Raw genomic sequence first — 23,883 nt, 5'->3', positions numbered from 1 at the left:
TGTCCTACAAATCATCCAACTTACAAAATCTGTGTTCAAATCTACCTAATTATTTCTCTATTTAATACCTTTCCCATCAAGTAAACATATGCATAAATGAAGGATTTCCCTAATTGACGTTGCGTGCTACTCAAATTAATTATATTCGATTTATAAAATTAAACTTTATCTTATGAAATCTCTATCTATCATATATCAAAATCCTTACACAATCACATTTAAATCTCCTTTTTGACGGGATTTACATATTTTCTTTTACTTTCACAAGATAATATCAAATATCCAAAATATTAGAGAAGGATTATAATCCAAAATAACAAACTCATGTGGATCCCCTAGGCCCCACACGTAACTCGCTTACTCAGAACCGCTTCCTCGACCCTATCTATATCGTACCACATTCACTACCTACTTTTTCTTGCCTATCAAAAAAAAAAAACCTACTTTTTCTTTATTATTTATAATTTCATGCGACACTCTTTTAATTTTTCCTTCAAATTGTTGAATATCAAATCAAATTAAAACCTAAAAAAATTAGGTTATCCCAACCGCCGACAATAAAATTAATCCTATAAAAAATCTGAGATCACATCAAATGGATAAGTATCTTTTAGCAAATCATTTTTCATACACATTACTCAGGTTTAAATTCTCAACCAAATGTTTAAAGAATCAAAATATCTATCAATTGTGATATATTACTTAGGTTTTTATGCACAAAGTTTCTTAATCGAGGACCAAAAAACTAATTTCATCATACTTCAATATCATATTAAGTGAGTAGCATCTTCAACAAATCATTTTTCATACGCATTATTCATGTATCGAACTCAGTCTAACCATCTATTAGTTGTACTATAACTTTTTGGTAAAATAATTAGGTTTTAGGGAGAGAAAAAGAGTGCAAAGAGAACACACACACCATCATGGCATCATCACTCTCTTCTATTTTTCTTCCTTTTATTTGCTGATTTTTAACAAAGTCAAACACAGCCAAAAGAGACCACTATTTGCAACACCTTCAATTCCCCTTCTCTTCTCTCTCCTTCTTTCAAGTTTTCAAGGAGAGTGGTTTTGGGAACATCAAGAACCAAGTTTTCATAGGCACCTGGTATTACTACTATTTGCCTGAAAAGTGCAACATTGCTTAGACATTCAAGAAACTACTACAACAAACTGAATAGGTAGATAGGTTATTGAGATAGCAAAGATTGTTGAGACTTTTCTTCTGGTTCAATTTTGGGGTGTCCTATTTTCCCTTAAATTTCGCTTCTTTCTATCTGGTTCCCTTTTTTTTACAATTTTTTTGTGTTAGAGAAAGAAAAAAATTGGAGGGAGAAAGGGTTCTTTCTTTCTTCCTTCCCCTGAGGTTTTGGTTCTTCAACGCTAGAATCATCTGAAACAACAACAGAAACAAACGTTGTTTGTTGTTGTTGTTGTAATATGCATACGTGCGTTTCAGTTTTGGTTTCTTTCTTGTTTCTGGTTTCGGTTATTACCAAAACCTCTCTCTGAATTTCATTCATTCATTCCCTTTTGCCGAACATTGATCCAATCAAATCTTGACAAAACAGAGACACCCCATGAAATATAATTAAAAAAAGATAATATATTTGCAAAGTTTCACCATTGATTGGTTGTTTCTTGATTGATCATCGCTCACCCTTTTCACCGTTCATCATTGCTGTGTTCTTCAGGGATAAAGTGATTCTTTGGTTGACATTGGTTGTTCAAGGACAGTGCCCATGAGACAAAATCCAATTTGGAATCGTGGGTGATTGATAGAATTCATTTTTGCATCTGTTTGTGGATCCAGCTCTTGCTAGATTGATCTGGGTTTGTGGTTTTTTGGGTTACAATCATGAAGTCTGGGTCACTGGATCAGTGGAGGAGTTACTTTCGGTCTGCGAATTCGGACATATTTGATATAATTGATCATGCGATCATTGTGGCTGCTTCTGATTGCCCCAAGGAGTTCAGATTGAGAAGGGATTGGATTGCAGAGAGGCTCTTCTCTTGCAAGTTGACTCGTTGTTTGGGGTGTGATCGGGTGGAGTTAGCTGTTGCTGGTGATGGTGGTGAAGATGATGATGATCATGATGATGGAGGTTGTAAGATTGAAGCTGGGGCAAGCAAAGAGAGCAAGGCTAATGATGCTAGTGGAGATGATCATGGAGAGATGAACATGAACCCGGATAGCATTTATAGCTTTGGTGAAGCTGAGGCTTTGACTGATGAGATTGAAGAAGAGTCTCAGTATCTTGAAGAGGTTTTGAGGATCAAAGAACTTCTGCTTAGCTCTGAAGAAGCGGTATATTATCTCAATCTTTTCTTTTCTATTTCTTTCTTCTTTGAATACTACAACAATCCTTGCTTATTGGAATAGCAATTTAATTGGATGTTTGATGAGATTTTGGGAAGGATAGGTTTGTGACTTTATGTGGTGCTTTTCAATGGGTGGCATTTGAGTTTTTCTTTGAAGGATGAGTTCTTCTGTGTCCTATGGTTCCTAATTCATGCTTTGTTTCATGTTCTAACAGAGTGACTCTGTGATATTTGATTCACTGAGGAGACTTCAGCTGATGGAACTCACTGTGGATCGTTTAAAGGTTTGAATTGAATCATTCCTTGTAACTGATTCCATGTACCTTCCATGCTTTTGGGCAATTTGTTTGCCTTTTGCAGTGCCCTCTTTAGCTAGTCCTCTAACTTTCAGAATTGAACTTTGCCAGGCAACTGAGATTGGAAAGGCTGTCAATCCTCTCAGGAAACATGGATCACAGGATATTCGTCAACTTGCTCGGACTCTTATCATGTATGAATCAGTTTGCCCTTGATAGTTTTTTCATCTATATATCTTTGCTTTGTCTCATAGAAGATAAATGAGCCTGTTTATCTTCTGTATACATGGTCCAAAGAAAAGGCTTGTTACCAGCTGTTTTAGTTCTAATTAGTGGTTGGTATTCTTGTATTGTGTGTGCAAATAAAGGTCCGCACAATTCACTGAACATCTATGATTGACTTTCATCATGTCATATAATTTACCAAGATTAACTATCCTCAACTAATTAGACTGTTTTTTTGCTCCATGATCATGGTTTTCAGTTATTAGATTTAGTTAGTCCAGACCTCTTTCGTAGTTAATCATGTGTCCTTGATGCTCAAATGTAATGCTTATTTAACTTAGTTTAGGACCTTTAAATAGGTGAATGTCTTACGGGCAATTTTGGTTCAGTATAAACCATGCTTTTCAGAGCATATCTCCTCTGCTTGAATGTCAGCTATTATTGTTTTCGTTCGTATTAATGTACCAGTTGAAATGCTGAATCTGTTTAATTTGGTTCTAACCTTGTATGCTAAACTTTTCTTTTTCAACTTTGTAGTGGTTGGAAAGAAATGGTAGATGAGTGGGTCAATGCTACAACAACAACAGTTATTGCAGGTAGAAAAGTTTTCTCTGGCTTCTTGTGGTACCAATCATGATAAGTTTGCTGCTGTTTTTATCTGTTTTTAAAATTAATTGACTTTGCTGAACGTTTGTAGCTTCAGAAGGTACACCAGATTCAGTGAATCCATCTGTTGTTGATGACGATGAAGAAGAAGGACTTCCATCACCTCCTTTGGATGAAGGGGCCTTCTTTGTTACTCAAGCTGGTTCAATGGAACTCTCACAGGTATTTGCTTGTCCTTTCACACTTTATCAAACTTACTTTTTGTGCATGTTTTGATATTTAGAAACTGACTTCTTGTCGTTTGTTGGGTGTCATATTATCTTGATGCTGTAAAGTTCTTTGATGGCATGGATGATGATGGAAGTGAGTTGACTTAACAATTTCTTATACTTTGTCTTCCTAGCTTTCGCTGTCCGGTTCTGTATTTGAATTCCCCGCATCTTAGATTGACGGTTGTGAATGGGGAATGTTTTTTCAGATCCTCGACAAAGTGGGCAATTCAACAAGAACCGTGAAAATGGCCGAAAGCCGGCTATGGACAATCAAGTTGTAGAAAAGAGGAAAGTTCAAGCTTCCAATGAAACAGCCTTCACATTCACTGCAAAGGACACGAAGAGTCAGCAAGCGAAGAAAAATGAGGCTTCTGTGAGGTTAAATAAACCAGTAACCGCTGATTCGGGCCCTGGCAGACCACCAAAATCAAATATGCAGAGAAAAGCCAGCGATGAGCCAAAGATGGCAGTGCAGCAAAAAATAGAGAACAATACAATCACAAGGAGGCCTCCCATTGTTCAGCAAAATGTATGGAAAACCCTCTTTGTGCATCAAATTTTTAGGCTTATGAGGTCTCTCTAACATCTAATTTCTTCTCTTTCAGAAATCTAAATGTTCAGATGATGCTGCGAAGCTAGAAGCCACTAAGAGGAAACTTCAAGAGCGCTATCAACAAGCTGAAAATGGTTAGTCATTCCTTTTTCAAAATCTATGTCTTTACCCCATGTTCTTATTTCTGCATTCCTAATGAATCTTCAAAGTTAATTCTCTTTCTCTAAGATGTTGGATTTTACTTGTGGACTTTTGGAACTTAGAGCTTTGGACACTAAATTTGTAAAACACATTGTTTTTGTTGAACTCATAGCTAATTGATGAAAGTGCCATACCATTCTTATTTGCAGCTAAGAGGCAGAGAACTATACAAGTTATGGAATTGAATGATCTTCCCAAGCAAGCGATTGCACACCGGAATCCTCATTTCAAATCTGGAAATCATAGGCAATGGGGACGAAAATAGAGTTGTTCATTCGGGAAGACACGAAGACTTTGCAACCTTTCTAAGCTTCTCCTCTTCACAATGTTGTAGGAAGAAGGGTGATAACTGCTATTGGATTGAAAATTTATGACCCCCTTACCCTAGGAAAATAACAAATCCATTCAACATTGTTTCTTGGATTGAAGAGCTATTTTGATTGACAGGGAAGTAAATTGAAAACTGTTTATTTCCTAAAATAAGATATCGAGTACATAGGAATTTTTGTTAATCCAAGATTGGATTTGGAGAGGATCTTGACATGTAACTCAACCTCGGACTTGGAATGATTGTTGATAGAGATCTCCATTGTTTCAGACTTTCAGTACATGTTCTTTTTGTTACATATACTGATACATACTTGGGCCTCATATAACTTAGTATGTGCATGTGTCACTATCTTGATGGCCTGTTGTATAATCCTTGATTATGTAATCACGTTTATATCAATAAGAATTATCCACAAAAGCATGGAATTGTTCCACTATCAAGTTTTATGTTATACCATATAGTTACTTGTAATATTTATGTTACTAATATAATCATCTTGTGGTTTAATAAAGATTATTTCACTGCAGTATTTGTTGACTTTGGAATTTATGGAACAAATTCAGTGTGTTTGGATATTAGTTAAATGTAATATGAATGAATTTTCAATTCAATTTGTAGAAAGAATTTCATTCATCTTTTTATGTTGATGTGTGTGAGAGTATATGTAAAAAGATAATAAAATATTTGGTTCTTCTACTTTATAGTAAGAATAAATATAATATTGCTTGGCATCTAATGTAATATGAATGAATTTTCAATTCAATTTGTAGAAAGAATTTCATTCATCTTTTTATGTTGATGTGTGTGAGAGTATATGTAAAAAGATAATAAAATATATGGTTCTTCTACTTTATAGTAAGAATAAATATAATATTGCTTGGCTTATGTTCAGTGATGATTTTTTACTCTGAAATTTATTAATTTAGTACAATTAGTTTATGACTTCTAAGTTCTAACTTCTAAGCATATTTTCATTCGTCCTAACTAATTAAAGTTAGTCCAAGTCAAATAAAATCAAATATTCTTCTGCTCTTATTTTATTCTTTTTGGGATTTGGTAATGTTAGAAGAATAGCATATATGAATTATGAAGAATAAGGATGAAGGGTGACCCTTGATGCATGGCATTGGACAATTTGCGATTGTTGAATATTCCACACTCTCCTCTATCTCAAAGAAAGTAAGAAAACAAGAAAGAAAGAGAGAGAGGAAATTGGATGGTATGAATATGATTATGACCATGACTATTGAAAGAGAGGGAACATGTGAAAGTTGGAGGATTTTTATTTTTTTTAATGTCGGCTTGACTTTCTTCTTCTTCTTCTTTATTTCTTTTTTTTTCTTTCTTTTTTGCTAACCAATGTTCTAACCATATGCTCTGTTCATTGTATTGCGTGTGTCACAAAACTCTACTCAACAATGCTATGCTACACAACAATAATTATAGCTGTCCATTTTGACCACATCTTTCTCTCTAACTTCGTCTATGTATTGTTTGTTTATTTGTTGTTCACTTAGTTAATATCCTTTGCATTGTTTGCTCTATATTTTCTGTGACGCTGCCTGATCAACTGCATGCACAAAAACGTTTCCTAACATCGTTTTCCATTTTTTTTTAAAATATTTTACTACCATAAACATTGTAAGAAAATTATTCCGTCTCTTGGATTTGTTAAGAGTTTAAATAGCATGTATGATGGGGTAATTTTGTTCTTATCTGATATGATTATTTTAGATCAAATATTGACTACCAAGTATTCAAGAGAGTTATATTTACATAAACGACCTCAAATCTCACGTGAGTTAATCTGCGAACTCTTTTTAAATAGATGCAAGGTACGATGTACTATAATATTTTTTTAAATAAAGTTAATATTTAGTTTGTTTCGGATTCAGAATGAGCCCACCTAAGCACTAGTAGAAATGTTATGACTCGAGTTTCTTTTTCCAAGTGCGACAACTGTCTCTTCAATATAGAGGCATCTCTTTTTGGAAGAACCAATCCCATTTTTTTTAGGAGCCGAGGGCTAACAACCTTTCCTTCAATGATAGATGCAAGAAGACTTTCCGGCCAGAGAATGAATCTTCATTCTTAGCAAGTTAAAGTTTTTCTTCCCACAGAATTACTACTTACAGAATTACTTGCAATTCAATGACTCAAACTAGCTTTCCTCTCCTCCATATTATATCTTAACTCTCATCGAATGATAGATCTGCTTTGCTCATATGAAATGGTGGAGAAATCAAAGAATTTTTTGGGAACCCTACAAGAGCCGATCGTTTTTTTTTTCTCTAAATGATGGTCAAAACTTCATCTAGGTTTGAATTCTACTGAGAGGTCCACTAGAAATCAGAAATTGTTGAAGAAAGAAAGAAGAACTTAGGAGTCGTGCGAGATGAAAGTCTCATGCACGGGTTTGAATGAGAAAAAGAAGTGAAGAATCCATTGAACCCGCTCTAAACAATCCCCCTTTTGCCGGATTATTTCCGATGTAATCAAAAAAAGATATTTTTTCGAGAATCCTTAACTTTGCGAGGAATCCTTCATCAGTGGTTGTGAATGAACGATTTTTCTCAATTATGACTTGCTCTTACGGAACCCGGGTCGAAAAGACTTAAATATGTTTTTGGCCTTTAAAAATATAAAAACTATTGTTTTAGTATCTGAAAAAATATTTCTTTGTTTTTAATCATTAAAAATATGCACTTGATCATTTTAGTCTCTATTGTAAAGTTTTGTTTATGTGGTTCATTGAATAATTACTCACCTTTTCTATTGGATATTTATCTGATTGGGCATTATGAGATCCACCTATATACATAAGTCACCTAGACTGTTATCTGATTTCAAAATCATTCCTTTAAGAACGTGAGAAGCATCAGGTGGGCATTGGTTGTATATATGGGTGGGACATGCAGTCTCAGATCAGATACAAACACTCCAAATTAATAAGAATGGTAGATTATCTTCCTGTGAGCTACATAAGCAAAACTTGACGATAAAGACTAAAATAAATAACAACATATATTTTCAAGTGATAAAAGCTAAGAATTGTTTTTATAAAGAAAAAAATTGATAAAAAGTATTGAGAAATATCCCTCTCAACATGGGTACCAAACCAACAAAACATATCATGCAAAAACCCAACCAAACATATAAAAACCCTAAGCCCAGGATTGCAAACCTTAAGCATAAACACATGCTTTAACTTTACAATGATAAAACCTAACCAAACATATAAAAACCCTAACCTCAGTGATAAAACCCAAAAGACACACCAAATACATTGCTTTGAGGGGCCTCCAACTGCGATGACAAGATCGACCAAAACGGGATCCAACAACCAACTTCAAAGCATGAATCACAGTGATAAGAAGGAGCTAAAACACCCAAGAAAAGATCCACCAAACCAAAGAGAAACTTTAAAGAGCAAAAGAGGAGTGTTCCGCTATAGAACTGAGGCTCGAAGATTTAGTCAGAGAGAGAAACTAGAGAGAATACAAAGTTAGTGGAAAAATGTGATCCCCTACCGCGTGGGCAAGTGTTCTATATTTATACTTGGGTTTTGACCTCTTTGGGTCATGGGTCGTCCGACCTACTTGTTTAATGTACAATGCTTGGTTTAGCCACACTTGTGTAATTGACACGCCTTATCAGCACACGCTCGCCCGTATCCGTACACAAGTCCACAAGACACCAATTCTTAGAAGCCTTAAGACGAAGTGTGTATTTTATCTAAGCCCACAAGTAATAGACTCACCTCATTCTATGCTCAAATAATAATCGGCGCACAAGCTCCGATATATACAAGTGTAAAGACTACAAAAATTGGACTCTTTCATCACTTCAACTTTTGCTTCTGCATCTTTCCTCTAAATGTTGTGTGTGAAAGCAACTTGAAATGTCGTTTCACATCAATCATAAATTTACTTGCCATTATCATGATTATTCCCATTTCCCGAAACCATCATCATCACCTACTCTCATCATACTAAAAGTAATGCGGCAAAATATTTTGAAACTTGCAGTGAATAAAAACAATATAATCTTTATCATTACATGAAAAGCACTATCGGTATTAACATCAAAATTAAAATTTCACCCGTGCATTAAACGAAATAGAAGTTCATGAAATGACACGTCTCTGTGAACTTCTATTTCGTTTGATGCATTGGTGGAATTTTAATGTTAATATTGATAATGCTTTTCATTTAATAATGGAAATTCTATTGTCTTAATTCACTGCAAGTCTCAAAACATTTTGCTACATTACATTTGATATGATGAGAGCAGGTGATGGTTTCGCTAAATGAGAATAATCATGATAATGACATGTAAATTTATGATTGATGTGGAATGACATTTCAAGTTGCTTCCACACGCAAAGTTAAGAGTGAAAATGCAGAAGCAAGTTGAAGTGATGAAAGAGTTTTCATCCAATTTTTGCAGTCTTTACACTTGTGTATATCGAAGCCTATGCACCCATTATTATTTTAGCATACAATGGGGCGAGTCTATTACTTGTGAGCTTAGAGAAAAGACACACTTCGTCTTAAGGCTTCTAAGACTTGGTATCTTGTAGGCTTGTTTACTGATACGGGCGAGCGTGTACTAATCAGGCGTGTCAATTACACAAGTGTGGCTGAACCAAGCATTGTGCATTAACAAGTGGATCGGGCGACCCATGACCCAAACGAGTCAAGCCCAAGTATAAATATAGAACATCTGCCCACGCGGTAGGGGATCACATTTTTCCACTAACTTTGTATTTTGTCTGGTTTCTCTCTCTGACTGAATCTTTAAGCCTCAGTTCTATACCGGAACAAGGAGTGACGACGAAATAGGACCAGCGAGAGGCACACCGAATAAGAGACCACGACCTAGAAATAAAAAACTCCAGCAAACAAGGCTCAACAACTCAAATCTACCCTGCTTCACCTAACCTGAAGCAAAAGAAGTATAAAGAAGCATAGTCAAAACCAAACAAAAACCCGCATCACCAAGCAAAGTAAGAATTATTTGTCATGAATTGAAACGAATATTCACTATATTTTTAAGGACTAAAAACATATTTAAGCCTAAAGAGTATATGTAACGAAAATAGCATATTTACAAGGTTTAAGTTACCCTTTAGATTTTAAAGGTTAAATATGCTTTTAAGCCAATATCAGTTTATCAGTGTGAAAATGGCAACTGAACATAGATTAACTGATCAAAAAGTTAATCCAGACATAGCCTTACGTGTCACAACTTCCTGCACCATTAATCTAAACATATTTTTACTAAATTATAATTATTTGAGACATGATGAATAAGGTAATCCCATTCGAAGATGGCAAGTTCATTTATGATGCCGTCAACTCTTTAATCTTTACCATAGCCCAACATTTCGTTGGAGATCCTTCCCTTTTATTTTAGAAACTCCAGCACTTTTTGACACCGGTGCTGATTCCGGTTGTATTTCTGAGGGACTCATTCCCACCAGATATTTTGAAAAAACAACTGAGAAACTCAGTGCTGCTGAAAGTTCTAAACTAATAATCACATAAGATTACCTTTCTCATAAGATACATCCCCTATATATATATTTTGAGGAGGGCTCCGTTTACACTGGTGTGAGTCTAAAACTCTCACACCTATTATTGTCCATTGATCAAATTTAAATCTAATGGTCCAAATAATTTAAGCTAGTACATCACGTGATCTTCTAGTTCCCTTTCTCCCTTTTCAATTGCTAGCTGCAATCTGCAAAATGTCACCCCAGTCTCTCCTTTTTTATCTCAACGATATTTTTAGGTCCTGCTCTCGATCAATTTTTGTGCTGGTTCCTTTCTCTTTCTTCGTGTTCAAATTCCTGATGAATTTGAATTCTCTTTAAACGGATTCAAAGAAATTGGATATATGCATGGTGGGAGTTCAGCAAAATGGGTCAATTTTTAGGGATTTGATTTTGTGGCATGTTGGTGCGTTATAGGGGTTATTTTGCCTTCGCTGGATGATTATCTTCCAAAACTGTATAAATATATCAAATATAGCAATGGCACAATTGTGATGATTTTCTTCCATGAAGTACTATATACAATTGGACATTGGTAGATGAATATGTTACGTTGTGGGTAGTTCTTGTGCATATAGGATTTTTGAAAACAATGTTGAGAAGGTGATATGAAATTTGAACCTTGAAGAGAGTCAAGAGACGGGAACAAGATACATACAGACAAGACAACGTTTTGCAGATTGCGGCTAGGGATAATTCAGTGGAAGGACTAGCAATTGAAAAGGGAGAAAGGGAAATAAAAGATCACGTGATGTACTAACTTAAATTATTTGGGACCATTAGATTTAAATTTGATTAATAGACAATAATAAGTGTAAGAGTTTTAGACTCACACCCGTGTAAACGGAGCCCTACTCATATATTTTAAGGAAATGCGTTATTGATCTTTCTTCTCATTTTTAACGCAATAAACCTATTCTTATTACGTTTTCACACATATTCGTAGAACAAACAAATCAAGAGCTTCGAGTCAAAAAAACTGAGAAGTTTGATTCAAAAAAAATATTATTAGATTAGAGAGGCTCCATTGTAGAATTCAGACCTAACCATAAATCGCGAAGCGATGGGAACGACGGAACCTATGAATATGGAAGATTATAGTAAAAACAAATCTTAATCATTCATTAGGTAGGATGGCGGAATGAACTAAGCATAAATTCTTCTAATTTTAGAATAGTAATCTGTATACCCCCTCCAAAAAACTTAATTTGAAAGCCATATTCCGACCCGGACGTTTTCGGGATGCCCCTAATAACCAACGAATAGCAAGTGCTTTTCCTTGTGTGGATCCTATTTCAATGGGACGTTTTCAACCTATTGCCGCCAACCTACCCGCTGTCCTCCTTGCTTGGCCCCAATTAAATATTCAATCTAACTAATCTCGAATTAATATTGAATAAATATGGAATGAATCCCTCATATACTTTTTACGGGAGTCTGTATAGAAGGTTTTTCTTGTGTCGCTTATCTAACTAAAAATAGAATAAGAAGTAATAAGAATGAAAAATGAAAAGGTCGTATTTTTCAAAACACCAATTATGAAATCCCTTCTCTCCCGCTTCACACCTCTTAAGCCGAAATGGCTGGGGAGAGGAAAGGTTCCCATTTTTTAGGGTATTTCGGGAAACAGATCCAGTGGAGACGGGGTGGGGCCTGTAGCTCAGAGGATTAGAGCACGTGGCTACGAACCACGGTGTCGGGGGTTCGAATCCCTCCTCGCCCACAACCGGCCAAAAAGGGAAGGAAGGACCTTTCCCTCTGGGGGTAGTAAAATAATGAAATGATCGAACTAGTTTTAAATAAAAAAGAAAACAAAAAAATTTTCGTAAATATCCACCCTATTAAAATAAATATAGTATTAAAAACTAAATGAATACCCCCCCTTATCTTTTCGTATAATTTTGTTTATTATACCGCTCGTTGTAGCATTATAAACATTATTATTACTCTTACTCCCGTCGGGATAAATCTGACCCCTTCCCCTGTTGCCGCCTACGTATATAGGATATTTTAAGAAATTAACATCTCTATTAGTAGCGGGATCCGGGGAAAGAATCGGAAAGGTAATCTCACTATATTTCTGACCAGGAACAGGGCCTACCACAAGAATATTTTTTTTCGTGGGACGGTAGCTTTGAAAAGACAGATTGCCCATCTTTTCTTTAATCTCGGGCGAAATACGATCGGTGGGGGCCAATTCAAAACCCTCCGGTAAAATAAGAACAGCCCCTACATTTAAAGCGCCCCTTTTACCATTAGCAAGAATCCGGAGATTCCCGAATAGGTCAACCTTTCGAACTACTGCTGAATCCATGGGCAGGCAGCCCCGTCAAATAGAGATTTTTTCTTTCGACCATTTTTCGATTGTTAATACGTTCTTGTAAAATTTAGGGCATAATCTTTTTTTTTTTATTGAAATAGGATTTCCCCGCTTAATGGATCACCATTTGGTCCCAATGGGAAAGTCTTTTTTATCGCAAATTCCAATTTGAGTATAAAATTCTATTTATTTTTTTTCTCATAAGAAGTCCTATTGAAACCAAGAAATATAGGCCTGCCTGCCATCCACACCAGAATAAATAAAGTTTTCCGAAAAAACCTGCTAGCGGAGGTAGACCTCCTAAGGATAAGAGACATAGTGCTAAAGAGAGGAAATTTCCAAACGAACAATTTCAACGAAATCTTTCAATTTCTTGTTTTACTATCTTCAACTCTATGTATTCCTCTATCCGTAGAGTACATTGAATGTACAGAAATGGCTATAACAGAGTGTACATGTCAGATCATGAATTAGTAACTGCATCCAATCTCCAAAAAAATTCCAATTGTTTCGAATTTTCTCTTTTTGGAATAGAATATTTATAGAATCCCCATGACATGGTTAATGATATAATCAGCTAATATCTTATACTTATAAGATAGATATATTGTAAAACTAAAAAAGAATATTCAAATATAAGAAAATAAATAGAAAAAAATCGAAAAATTTGAATATTCTATTCCTATATATAGGAATATATTTGGAATATATACTGGATAATCTAGTATCCTTATGCCTCAAGATAATTAATTCGGTCATTGTGGTCGGACTCTATTATGGATTTATGACCACATTCTCCACAGGGCCCTCTTATCTATTCCTTCTTCGAGCTCACGTTATGGAAGAAGGGACCGAGAAGAAAATATCAGCAACAACTGGGTTTATTACGGGACAGCTCGTGATGTTCATATCGATCTATTATGCGCCTTTGCATATAGCATTAGATAGACCTCATACAATAACTGTCATAACTCTACCGTATCTTTTATTATATTTCCTCGGCAATAATCAAAAAAACTTTTTGAATTATGTATACAAGAATCAAAATTCAATACGTCATTTTAGTATTCAAAGAATATTCTTTCAGAATCTTTTTTTTTCAGTTATTAAACCCCTTTTTTTTACCAAGTTCAATCTTAATGAGATTAGCGAACATTTATATCTTTCAATCAAACAATAAAGTCTTATTTTTAACAAGTAGTTTTGTTGGTTGGTTAATTGGTCATGTTTTTTTCATGAAATGGATTGGATTAATGTTAGTCTAGATACTGAAAAAACACTATCTCGTTGAAAGGTTCTATACATCTGCCCTTTCTCAAGGCATTTTTTTAGACAAGGAATCCCTTTTTTCCTATTTTCGGATGGTATCGAGAATTCTTTGCAGATGAAGAGATATCAAGGGGACTTCTTACTTTCCAAACAGATCTTCCGAGTTATTGATAGATTGAATAGATCTGCCATTTCTTGAAATATCTCTTCTGATTCAAAATCGTGGTGTAACGTGTATATTCCATAGAAAAAAAAAGAATAAAAAAAAGATTTGTTTGGATTATTAATGAATTTTGTTTATTATTCGCCCGTTTTGTTTTATGTCTTTTGTAAAATGTTCGGTTAATAAAAAAGTGGGTATATATATATATATATAAATAGAATTTTGTATTATTAATTGTTCTGAATCTTTGCACAACACTTCGAATATTGCAAAATACAAAGTAAAAATAAGCCAATAAGCAAATTCCTAGTAAAATAGAAATTGCTATATTAATTAATAATTCAATAAAAAATTTTAAATATTCAAATATAATTATTAATAATTAATAAAACCGAAATTTGTAAAATAAAAATTCAAAATTTTCATTGATTTGACAATTATAGAAACAATTTTATCCATAGAAGTGAGGAGAAAAAGTTATCCAAATTCTCAAATCAAGAACAGTTCTATCTATCAATATGTATGGTCTTGGACTATAAATACCGATCTTTCTTTAGAGTTTGGTTACTTGATCGATTCACTTGACCATTCACTATTTCTTGAAGCTCGATCTCTCCCCCGGATGAACCGTATAGCCAATTAATATTGCAAATTAGATTCCAATTCAAATTAGAAAGCTAAATTATAAAGTTATGAAATTATTAATCAATTATTTTCTACTTGTATTCTATTCTATAAGATAATTTATAAAGATAATTTATAGGATTATGAAATGTTCATGGAATAAGAGCGGAGATTCGGCATTCATTAACTGAATATTTCACTTTTTAGATTTTTGTTCTCTGAAAGTCACTCAGGTTTAGATGTATGTATACATAGGGAAAGCCGTGTGCAATGAAAAATGCAAGCACGGCTTGGGGAGGGGTTTTTTCTTGTTTTATTGTTTAATTTCATTAAACAATACAATAAAATATCTACTCCATCCGACTAGTTCCTATTATCTATTATAAATTAGAATTCGAATAAAAAAAACGAATATGATATCGATACCCAGAAAACAAATAAAAGCTATCAATGGACTCTCTCAACTCGCTTTTTCCATCTAAATGTTCTAGGATAACAAGCTAGTTAGAAATCCTTTATTTTTTTTTTCAGCCCAATCGCTCTTTTGATTTTGGAAAAAAAAATATCTTTCTCATTCTATGTCAACAACAAGAAAAAAATGCGGTATTGAGGAGAACAAGGGAGCGGGGGATAAAAGAAAAAAAGATTCTATCAAAAAAAGAATTTAGTTTCGCTAATTTTCTTAAAACGGAAAAAAAATTTTCGGAAATGCTCGGGAAGAAATAACGCCTCCTTTTAAATAAATATCTAATGAAATTCATTTTTTTTAATTTTGGTCTGTAACATTGATGAATTTGATAAACCGTCCCACGAAAAAATACGTAATCCTCTTTGAGATAAATAATCTTTTCGGTGCAATTCAAAATGTGAAGTAAGTCTTCGTATCTTGTTTACTTCCCGCTCTTTGTGAATTTATTTCGATATCGATTTCCCCTTCCCTTTTTTCAATTTCACCCCTTTCTTTAATTTCTGACATTTTAGGAGTAAAAAAATAAATGGGCGGTATTCTTCCTAAATAATATAAACAGGTAATAAAAAAAAAAATAAGAAAAATTTGAAACATAGACTTTCTAAATTTTGCCAGAAACCCTTCTTATTAGATGACCATGATACTTCCCAAAAATCGAGATTCTTGATCAATGGAGGAACAATATCACCATTTTTGTTCAATAAGATACCTAAGTGGATGATTGACTCTTTCGATACTATAAAGAATCGTAGAAAATTTTTTGATAACACGGATTCCTATTTCTCAATGATATCCCACGATGAAGATAATTGGCTGAATCCCGTGAAACCATTTCATAGAAGTTCATTGATATCCTCTTTTTATAAAGCAAATCGACTTCGATTCTTGAATAATCGATATCACTTCTGCTTCTATTGTAACAAAAGATTGCCTTTTTATGTGGAAAAGGCCTGTATCAATAATTATGATTTTACGTATGGACAATTCCTCAATATCTTGTTCATTCGCAACAAAAGATTTTCTTTGTGCGGCGGTAAAAAAAAACATGCTTTTTTGGAGAGAGATACTATTTCACCAATCGAGTCACGAGTATTTAACATATTGATACTTAACGATTTTCCGCAAAGTGGTGACGAAGGGTATAACTTGTACAAATCTTTCCATTTTCCAATTCGATCCGATCCATTCGTTCATAGAGCTATTTACTCGATCGCAGACATTTCTGTAACACCTCTAACAGAGGGGCAAATAGTCAATTTTGAAAGAACTTATTGTCAACCTCTTTCAGATATGAATCTACCCGATTCAGAAGGGAAGAACTTGCATCAGTATCTCAAATTCAATTCAAACATGGGTTTGATTCATATTCCATGTTCTGAGAAATATTTACCATCCGAAAATAGGAAAAAAGGGATTCCTTGTCTAAAAAAATGCCTTGAGAAAGGGCAGATGTATAGAACCTTTCAACGAGATAGTGTTTTTTCAACTCTATCAAAATGGAATCTATTCCAAACATATATACCTTGGTTCCTTACTTCGACAGGGTACAAATATCTAAATTTCATATTTTTAGATACTTTTTCAGACCTATTGCCGATACTAAGTAGCAGCCAAAAATTTGTATCCATTTTTCATGATATTATGCATAGATCAGATATATCATGGCGAATTCTTCAGAAAAAATGGTGTCTTTCACAATGGAATCTGATAAGTGAGATTTCGAGTAAGTGTTTCCATAATCTTCTTCTGTCCGAAGAAATTATTCTTCTTATTAGATGACCATGATTTCTTATCTTTTTTTTTACGTTCCTATTCTTCTTTTTTTGTGCAAGTAAAAAAAAGGGACTTTAAAAATTATTAAAGGATTATTTCGGCTCTTATCGAATTGCGTTATTTCATTTGATTACATCAAAAATAACAAAAAATAGAGCAAACATATAATAACGGATTTGAAATTGTAAATCCCATTTTTTTCATCAGGTCCGGGTAATGAAATGATTAATTGAACTTTTTTATTCAATTCAATCTTATAAAATTTGTCATTTTTTGTTTTATCCAAAGACAGAACTTTACTTTAAAGATAAGGAAAAGTTTTTTATTCTTTGTTTAAAAATATCTCGAAAGATATGAAAGATCTCCCTCCAAGCCGTACATACGACTTTCATCCCCGGATCCCGCTACTAATAGAGATGTTAATTTCTTAAAATATCCTATATACGTAGGCGGCAACAGGGGAAGGGGTCAGAAATATTTATTTTTATAATATTTGTTAATAAAAGAAATTTTGACCAAAATTGGGAATACTATTAACAAATTAAGATATAGATATCTATCTATATATATATCTATTTGGATTTGAATATTACATATATATATATATATATTACATATATATATATAGAAATATATAAATCTTTTTTTTTTTTTGAAGAAGGAATAGATAAGAGGGCCCTGTGGAGATATGGTATGCTACAAGTGAATATTTGCGACAAGAAATGAATCCCAATTTTAGTATGACTGACCCCTTTAATCCAGTCCATATAATGTCTTTTTCGGGAGCTAGGGGAAATGCATCTCAAGTGCACCAATTAGTAGGTATGAGAGGATTAATGTCGGATCCCCAGGGTCAAATGATTGATTTACCCATTCAAAGCAATTTACGTGAAGGACTTTCTTTAACAGAATATATTATTTCTTGTTATGGAGCCCGCAAGGGGGTTGTGGATACTGCTGTACGAACATCAGATGCTGGATATCTTACACGGAGACTTGTTGAAGTGGTTCAACACATTGTTGTACGCCGAACAGATTGCGGTACCGTTCGAGGGATTTCTGTAAATACTCGGAATAGAATGATGTCAGAAAGAATTTTGATACAAACATTAATTGGTCGTGTATTAGCAGACGATATATATATATAGGGTCGCGATGCATTGTCGTTAGAAATCAAGATATTGGAATTGGACTTATCAATCGATTCATAAACTTTCAAACACAACCAATATTTATCCGAACCCCCTTTACCTGTAGGAATACGTCTTGGATCTGTCGATTATGTTACGGGCGGAGTCCTATTCATGGAGACCTGGTCGAATTGGGAGAAGCTGTAGGTATTATAGCCGGCCAATCTATTGGAGAACCTGGTACTCAATTAACATTAAGAACTTTTCATACTGGCGAAGTCTTCACGGGTGGTACCGCCGAATATGTGCGATCCCCCTCGAATGGTAAAATAAAATTCAATGAGAATTCGGCTTACCCTACACGTACACGTCATGGACATCCTGCCTTTTTATGTTATATAGACTTATATGTAACTATTGAAAGTAACGATATTATGCATAACGTAATTATTCCACCCAAAAGTTTTTTATTAGTTCAAAATGATCAATATGTAAAATCTGAACAAATAATTGCCGAGATCCGTGCAGGAACATATACTTTAAATTTGAAAGAAAAGGTTCGAAAACATATTTTTTCTGATTCGGAAGGAGAAATGCATTGGAGTACAAATATATATCACGTTTCTGAGTTTGCATATAGTAATGTACATATCTTACCAAAAACAAGCCATTTGTGGATATTATCGGGAAATTCACACAAGTCTGATACAGTTTCTTTGTCACTTCTTAAGGATCAAGATCAAATGAGCACTCATTCCCTTCCTACTGCAAAAAGAAATACTTCGAACTTTTTAGTAAGTAATAATCAAGTACGACTATGTCCGGATCATTGTCATTTTATGCATCCTACTATTTCCCCCGATACTTCGAATTTATTAGCAAAAAAGCGAAGAAATAGATTCATTATTCCATTTCTATTCCGATCAATTCGAGAACGAAACAACGAGCTAATGCCCGATATCTCGGTTGAAATACCTATCGATGGTATTATTCATAAAAATAGTATTTGTAACACCCCGATTTCGGTGGCGTCACTTTCGTAACCAAAAGAAATACTTAATGCGGAAAACGTGAATTATTTTTTTTCGATAATGTAAGTAAAGACAGAAAGAGATGAAACTCTAAAACGAAGATAACAGAACTAATATACAATATGATTACAGCCCCCACTGTAAGTTGTAAACCACGTCACGAGTAAACCTCCAGTGACGGAAAGTAAAAGAGTACACGCCCGTAGGCAAAAGTACAAACCAAGGTAAAAATACTGTGTCCGCAACACTAAACCTCAAAATCTGAGAACAAGTTGGCCCAGCGGCCTAAGAAAAGACCCCCTAAATCCAACCAGCTCTCTGTGATCTCCATAGGAAACCACACAAAAAGCTACCGGTAGGAAACTACCCTGTCCCCAAAACTGAAGCATGACGGTCAGAGCATCGACACTACTCCTACACTAATCCCATCTCGAGTAAGTCGCTCGGTGGCCAGCGGGGTCGACCACCCCTGAACCGTAGTCCTCCTGATCAAGCTTCTTCAACCTAGTTTCCCCTGAAGGGTGAACCATCGTGAACCGGTCCGCCATACTCAACTGACAATGGCGTAGTCCGCCCAAATACACACAGAAGACGCGAGGGTCAACTCCAAAGAATTATATAAATAATAAAACCAGATATATAGGGTAATAACTATTTAGCCTCTCAGGCTTATACGTTTAGGGATAACATCCTAGGGTTGCATATATCACAATGAATATAAAGATAATAATAACAATTAGCATGCCTCAAGTAGGATAAACAGGTACCCATCACACTCAGCAACTAAGTCAGCATGTATGTTGCATGAAATGCAATGCTGGGTAACAAAATGCATTCCGGAAGAAGGATGGACACCATCGAGTCAGCCCTAACACCGGCCAAAGTGGGACCATTCCGCTCGGGCGTCTCTTACACCACACAAAAGTAGTCAGATCAGCAGTGAACCCGTAGGTCTGCCATTCCGTCTGCTACTGAGGACCACCGTAGTGTCCTAAATATGGAAATCCGGGTCTTATGACCATTTTGGAATCCACCGAGGTCCGGTAATCCGCCGTGTATTAACCTCAAAATGAGTGCATGAATGCAAGTGATTAGCCAAACAACGTCTCCGACCTCACTCGACACGTCGTCACGTGTTCTAGCTAACTTATTGTCTCTAAAAAGCCTACCCTAAGGCAAATGTCGATTCTGCGACAAAATGAATTAATCAAAAGAAGAAGAAGATACTTTGGAACTCATGGTTCCCGGCTAAACTTTAGATAGCCAATCAATAAACTGCTCATCGAGCGAAAAGGTACCGAAGTACTTGGAAACTTATAGTCTCCGGCTAAACTTTAGATAGCCAAACATTAAACTGCTCATCGAGCGAAAAGTATAAGCATACTCGGAAACTTGTAAGTTTCCTCAAGACTTGGACTCGACGACACTTCTCATATTTCCCAAACTAATATTCAGGCTCTAAGCTCTTATCTAAGGGTATCATTATTGTTCAAAGGATTTAGAAATTGATTAATGCCTTATGAGTTTTCCGTGATAAAATAGTTTTCATTTTAATCTTGTAATACTTCCTAAGAGTTTTTAGAGATCCCATAATCTCAAATAATTCCCTGAGAAGGTCTCGATCCATTAAAACATAACAAGGTCCGAACTCCGTTCGTCCTTTAAAACTCTCTCAAAATCTCATAAAAATTTGGCATGACCTGCCCGTAATCCTCACTCCTCAGAATCTCATGTATAAGTGGAATAGCATAAATAACACAGCTCAGTCAAAAGCATAAACAGCATATTCCAACACATCCTAAGTTAACCATGTAGCACATAGCATGTGAATCATTTAGCACACAATATCATGGCATCAAATACTCAACAAGTTCGGCCGAAGCCTCAGAAATCATTTCAGACATTTAGCAATTAGGTGCATAACACATAAATCAAGTCGAATTTCATCGACACCTAAAGCATTATCTAGTAATTCAGAGAGTAGCCCTCACCGGTGGGTCTTCCAGCTTCCTCCTCAAAATGTTCTTCAAGCTCTTCTCCTTGTTTTCCGGGAATCTCCTCAAATGACCCTTAAGCAAAAATCACAGAAATCAACACCAAGAGTCAGAAACTCAGCAATCAAAGAGTCCTAGGGTTACACAGTACACTACTACCTCCTTGGTACGACAATCTAACGCGTTAAGACAAGTTTTCGAAAAATCGGATTCTCCTCCCCCCTTGATATAGCTCTCGGCCACTTTCCTTAATTGGGAGGGTCGAATTTTCTTCGATCAAACTTGGTTCCTAGGTTAACATAAGCCGTAACTAAGACGGTTCTAGGCTCGGAAAAATTTTCGGATCGAAAACTGATATAGGGGTAGTTTGGTCATTATTTTTAGCTCAGAATTTCAAAATTGGATTTTTGAAAAACAAATTGGATGGGGACGTCCACAACGACGTTTATGACGACAAATCCTACTAGCACTAAGCCAAGTCGATAGATTAGAGCGTAAAGGTTGCGACTTTGCCGAAAAATGGGTATTTAGGGTAGAAATTGATCCCGGCGGCATTTCGTCGACTTTTGACAAAATCTAATCCGCAGAACACGCTCAGGAGCATGCAGGGAAGAAGTTTAGACGCTGAAATCAGCTGATTTGAACAGTTTTTCAAAAACCTCAAAATTTTGAACTCAGAAAGTCGCATGAGAAATGGACAGAAACGACGATTCGAAGGAGAGTATAGATTACCTACCTCGAGGTCTTCGATTAGTGACGAACGGTGAAGCAAACGGGCAAGAAACGACGAAGATCCGGATCTCTCTCTCTCTCTAGGAACTCGCGGTTTTGGGGTGGGGGAAAATGGGTTTTTTTCTCAAAAAATCTAATTTTTCAACTATTTATAGGTTTTGGAAAAAACGGAAAAATGATTTTTTTGCGATTCCGATTTTTCCTGCGCGTTCCTCTGCGCATTCTAAGATAGGTTCTGGCGACAGAATTCCAGAACTCAAAATAGGATTCTTGGAATTAAACCAAAAGATCCAAAATCGGCATAAGTCGGTGTAAGTCGGTTTATCCCGAAAAACTACTTTTTGCAGTGATCGTCGGATGAGAAAACTTCCTTCTGAAGAAAGATTAGGAATGATGAGAGAAGTAGGAGAACACGGGTGGAATCTTCATTTGAGTTTCCGGATAGAAAAAGTCTTCATCGTCTGTCGATCTTAGGTTTTTCGAACTATCAGGGATTCCGTTTCGGCAAACTTCCGAGAATTGGAATTTGACGTTCGTACTTTCCAGGATTTCGCATCGAAATGGTTGTTTAAGGACGGAAAAGAGAAGTTCTAACATTTCTCTGAGGATTTTTTGGAATTAGTTTCCATCGTGTCCTAAAGCGTAAATTAACTATTCACTAATACCTTCGACCTAGGATTAAGCGTATGTTAGTCGTGCTATAACTCTTTCGGTTTTTCGATACATTCTTGGACTTTTCCTGAACCTCTTTCCTTCCCAAATTTATCTTAATCAAATAACTTTTTTATTTTATCCACTTATCCAAAGCGTTAAAACTTGGGCCTTACAGTATTCTTGCTTATTTCGATGATCCTCAATACAGAACACAGAGTTCGGGAATTGCGAAATATAAAACTATAGGAATTCATTCCATTTTTCAAAAAGAAGATTTAATTGAGTATCGAGGAATAAGGGAATTTAAACCAAAATACCAAATCAAAGTAGATCGATTTTTTTTCATTCCCCAAGAAGTGCATATTTTATCCGAATCTTCTTCCATAATGGTCCGGAACAATAGTATCATTGGAGTAAATACACCAATCACTTTAAATAAAAAAAGTCGAGTAGGCGGATTAGTTCGAGTAGAAAAAAACAAAAAAAAAATTGAATTAAAAATCTTTTCTGGAGATATCCATTTTCCGGGAGAGATAGATAAGATATCTCAACACAGTGCCATCTTGATACCACCTGAAATGGTAAAAAAAAAAATTCTAAGGAATCAAAAAAAAAAGACAAACTGGAGATATATACAATGGATTACAACTACCAAGAAAAAATATTTTGTTTTGGTTCGACCTGTAATTCTATATGATATAGCGGACAGTATCAATTTAGTAAAACTTTTTCCCCAAGATCTGTTCAAGGAATGGGATAATCTCGAACTTAAAGTTCTAAATTTTATCCTTTATGGAAATGGGAAATCAATTCGTGGAATTTTGGACACAAGTATTCAATTAGTTCGAACTTGCTTAGTCTTGAATTGGAATGAAGACGAAAAAAGTTCTTCTATTGAGGAGGCCCTCGCTTCTTTTGTTGAAGTAAGTACAAATGGTTTGATTCGATATTTCTTAAGAATTGACTTAGTTAAATCTCATATTTCATATATCCGAAAAAGAAATGATCCGTCTAGTTCAGGGTTGATTTCATACAATGAGTCAGATCGTATCAATATCAATCCATTTTTTTCTATTTACAAGGAAAATATTCAACAATCACTTAGCCAAAAGCACGGAACTATTCGTATGTTGTTGAATAGAAATAAGGAAAACCGATCTTTTATAATTTTGTCATCATCTAATTGTTTTCAAATGGGACCATTCAACAATGTAAAATATCACAATGGGATTAAAGAAGAAATTAATCAATTTAAAAGAAATCATAAAATTCCAATTAAAATTTCGTTGGGCCCCTTAGGAGTAGCCCCGCAAATTGCAAATTTTTTTTCATTTTACCATTTAATAACTCATAATAAA

General features: G+C 35.0%; 2 protein-coding genes, 1 non-coding gene and 1 pseudogene across 5 annotated transcripts in view; all 4 read left to right on the top strand.

Annotated features, from left to right (window-relative positions):
• The first annotated feature begins 936 nt into the window (after nucleotides 1-936).
• Nucleotides 937-5,242, top strand: LOC130730048 (probable mediator of RNA polymerase II transcription subunit 26b). 3 transcript variants are annotated; one of them, XM_057581929.1, is made up of 10 exons: nucleotides 937-1,111; nucleotides 1,698-2,311; nucleotides 2,541-2,609; nucleotides 2,733-2,815; nucleotides 3,384-3,442; nucleotides 3,544-3,674; nucleotides 3,788-3,815; nucleotides 3,931-4,253; nucleotides 4,330-4,411; nucleotides 4,628-5,242. In XM_057581929.1, the coding sequence occupies exons 2-10, from the start codon at nucleotides 1,862-1,864 to the stop codon at nucleotides 4,741-4,743; spliced, it is 1,341 nt and encodes a 446-aa protein (XP_057437912.1). In that variant the 5' UTR covers nucleotides 937-1,111; nucleotides 1,698-1,861; the 3' UTR covers nucleotides 4,744-5,242. The 3 variants fall into 3 exon arrangements, with proteins under 3 accessions (XP_057437912.1, XP_057437911.1, XP_057437913.1); XM_057581928.1 differs by having other exon boundaries at nucleotides 937-1,184; XM_057581930.1 differs by lacking the exon at nucleotides 937-1,111 and adding an exon at nucleotides 1,215-1,451.
• Nucleotides 5,243-11,945: 6,703 nt separating this feature from the next.
• On the top strand, nucleotides 11,946-14,074 carry LOC130722960 (protein TIC 214-like; annotated as a pseudogene).
• On the top strand, nucleotides 12,011-12,089 carry TRNAR-ACG (transfer RNA arginine (anticodon ACG)). Its single transcript has one exon. It is a non-coding gene; the product is annotated as a tRNA-Arg (tRNA).
• Nucleotides 14,075-16,501: 2,427 nt separating the features above from the next.
• LOC130722910 (DNA-directed RNA polymerase subunit beta''-like) overlaps nucleotides 16,502-23,883 on the top strand; it is a 14,087-nt gene continuing 6,705 nt past the window's right edge. Inside the window, 5 exon segments of the mRNA XM_057573797.1 lie at nucleotides 16,502-16,565; nucleotides 17,657-18,120; nucleotides 18,123-18,662; nucleotides 18,664-18,904; nucleotides 18,907-19,116. Coding sequence (XP_057429780.1) covers nucleotides 16,502-16,565; nucleotides 17,657-18,120; nucleotides 18,123-18,662; nucleotides 18,664-18,904; nucleotides 18,907-19,116 — 1,519 coding nt within the window.

Source organism: Lotus japonicus, chromosome 1 (assembly GCF_012489685.1).
Source record: "Lotus japonicus ecotype B-129 chromosome 1, LjGifu_v1.2".
Classification (NCBI taxonomy): domain Eukaryota; kingdom Viridiplantae; phylum Streptophyta; class Magnoliopsida; order Fabales; family Fabaceae; genus Lotus; species Lotus japonicus.
This window is presented reverse-complemented; position numbering and strand designations above follow the sequence as displayed.

Coding starts and splice junctions, on each gene's coding strand:
- LOC130730048 (XM_057581929.1), top strand. CDS start 1,862: ATGAAGTCTGGGTCACTGGATCAGTGGAGGAGTTACTTTCGGTCTGCG. Junction 2,312..2,540: donor TGCTTAGCTCTGAAGAAGCG/GTATATTATCTC, acceptor ATGTTCTAACAG/AGTGACTCTGTGATATTTGA. Junction 2,816..3,383: donor CTTGCTCGGACTCTTATCAT/GTATGAATCAGT, acceptor TCAACTTTGTAG/TGGTTGGAAAGAAATGGTAG.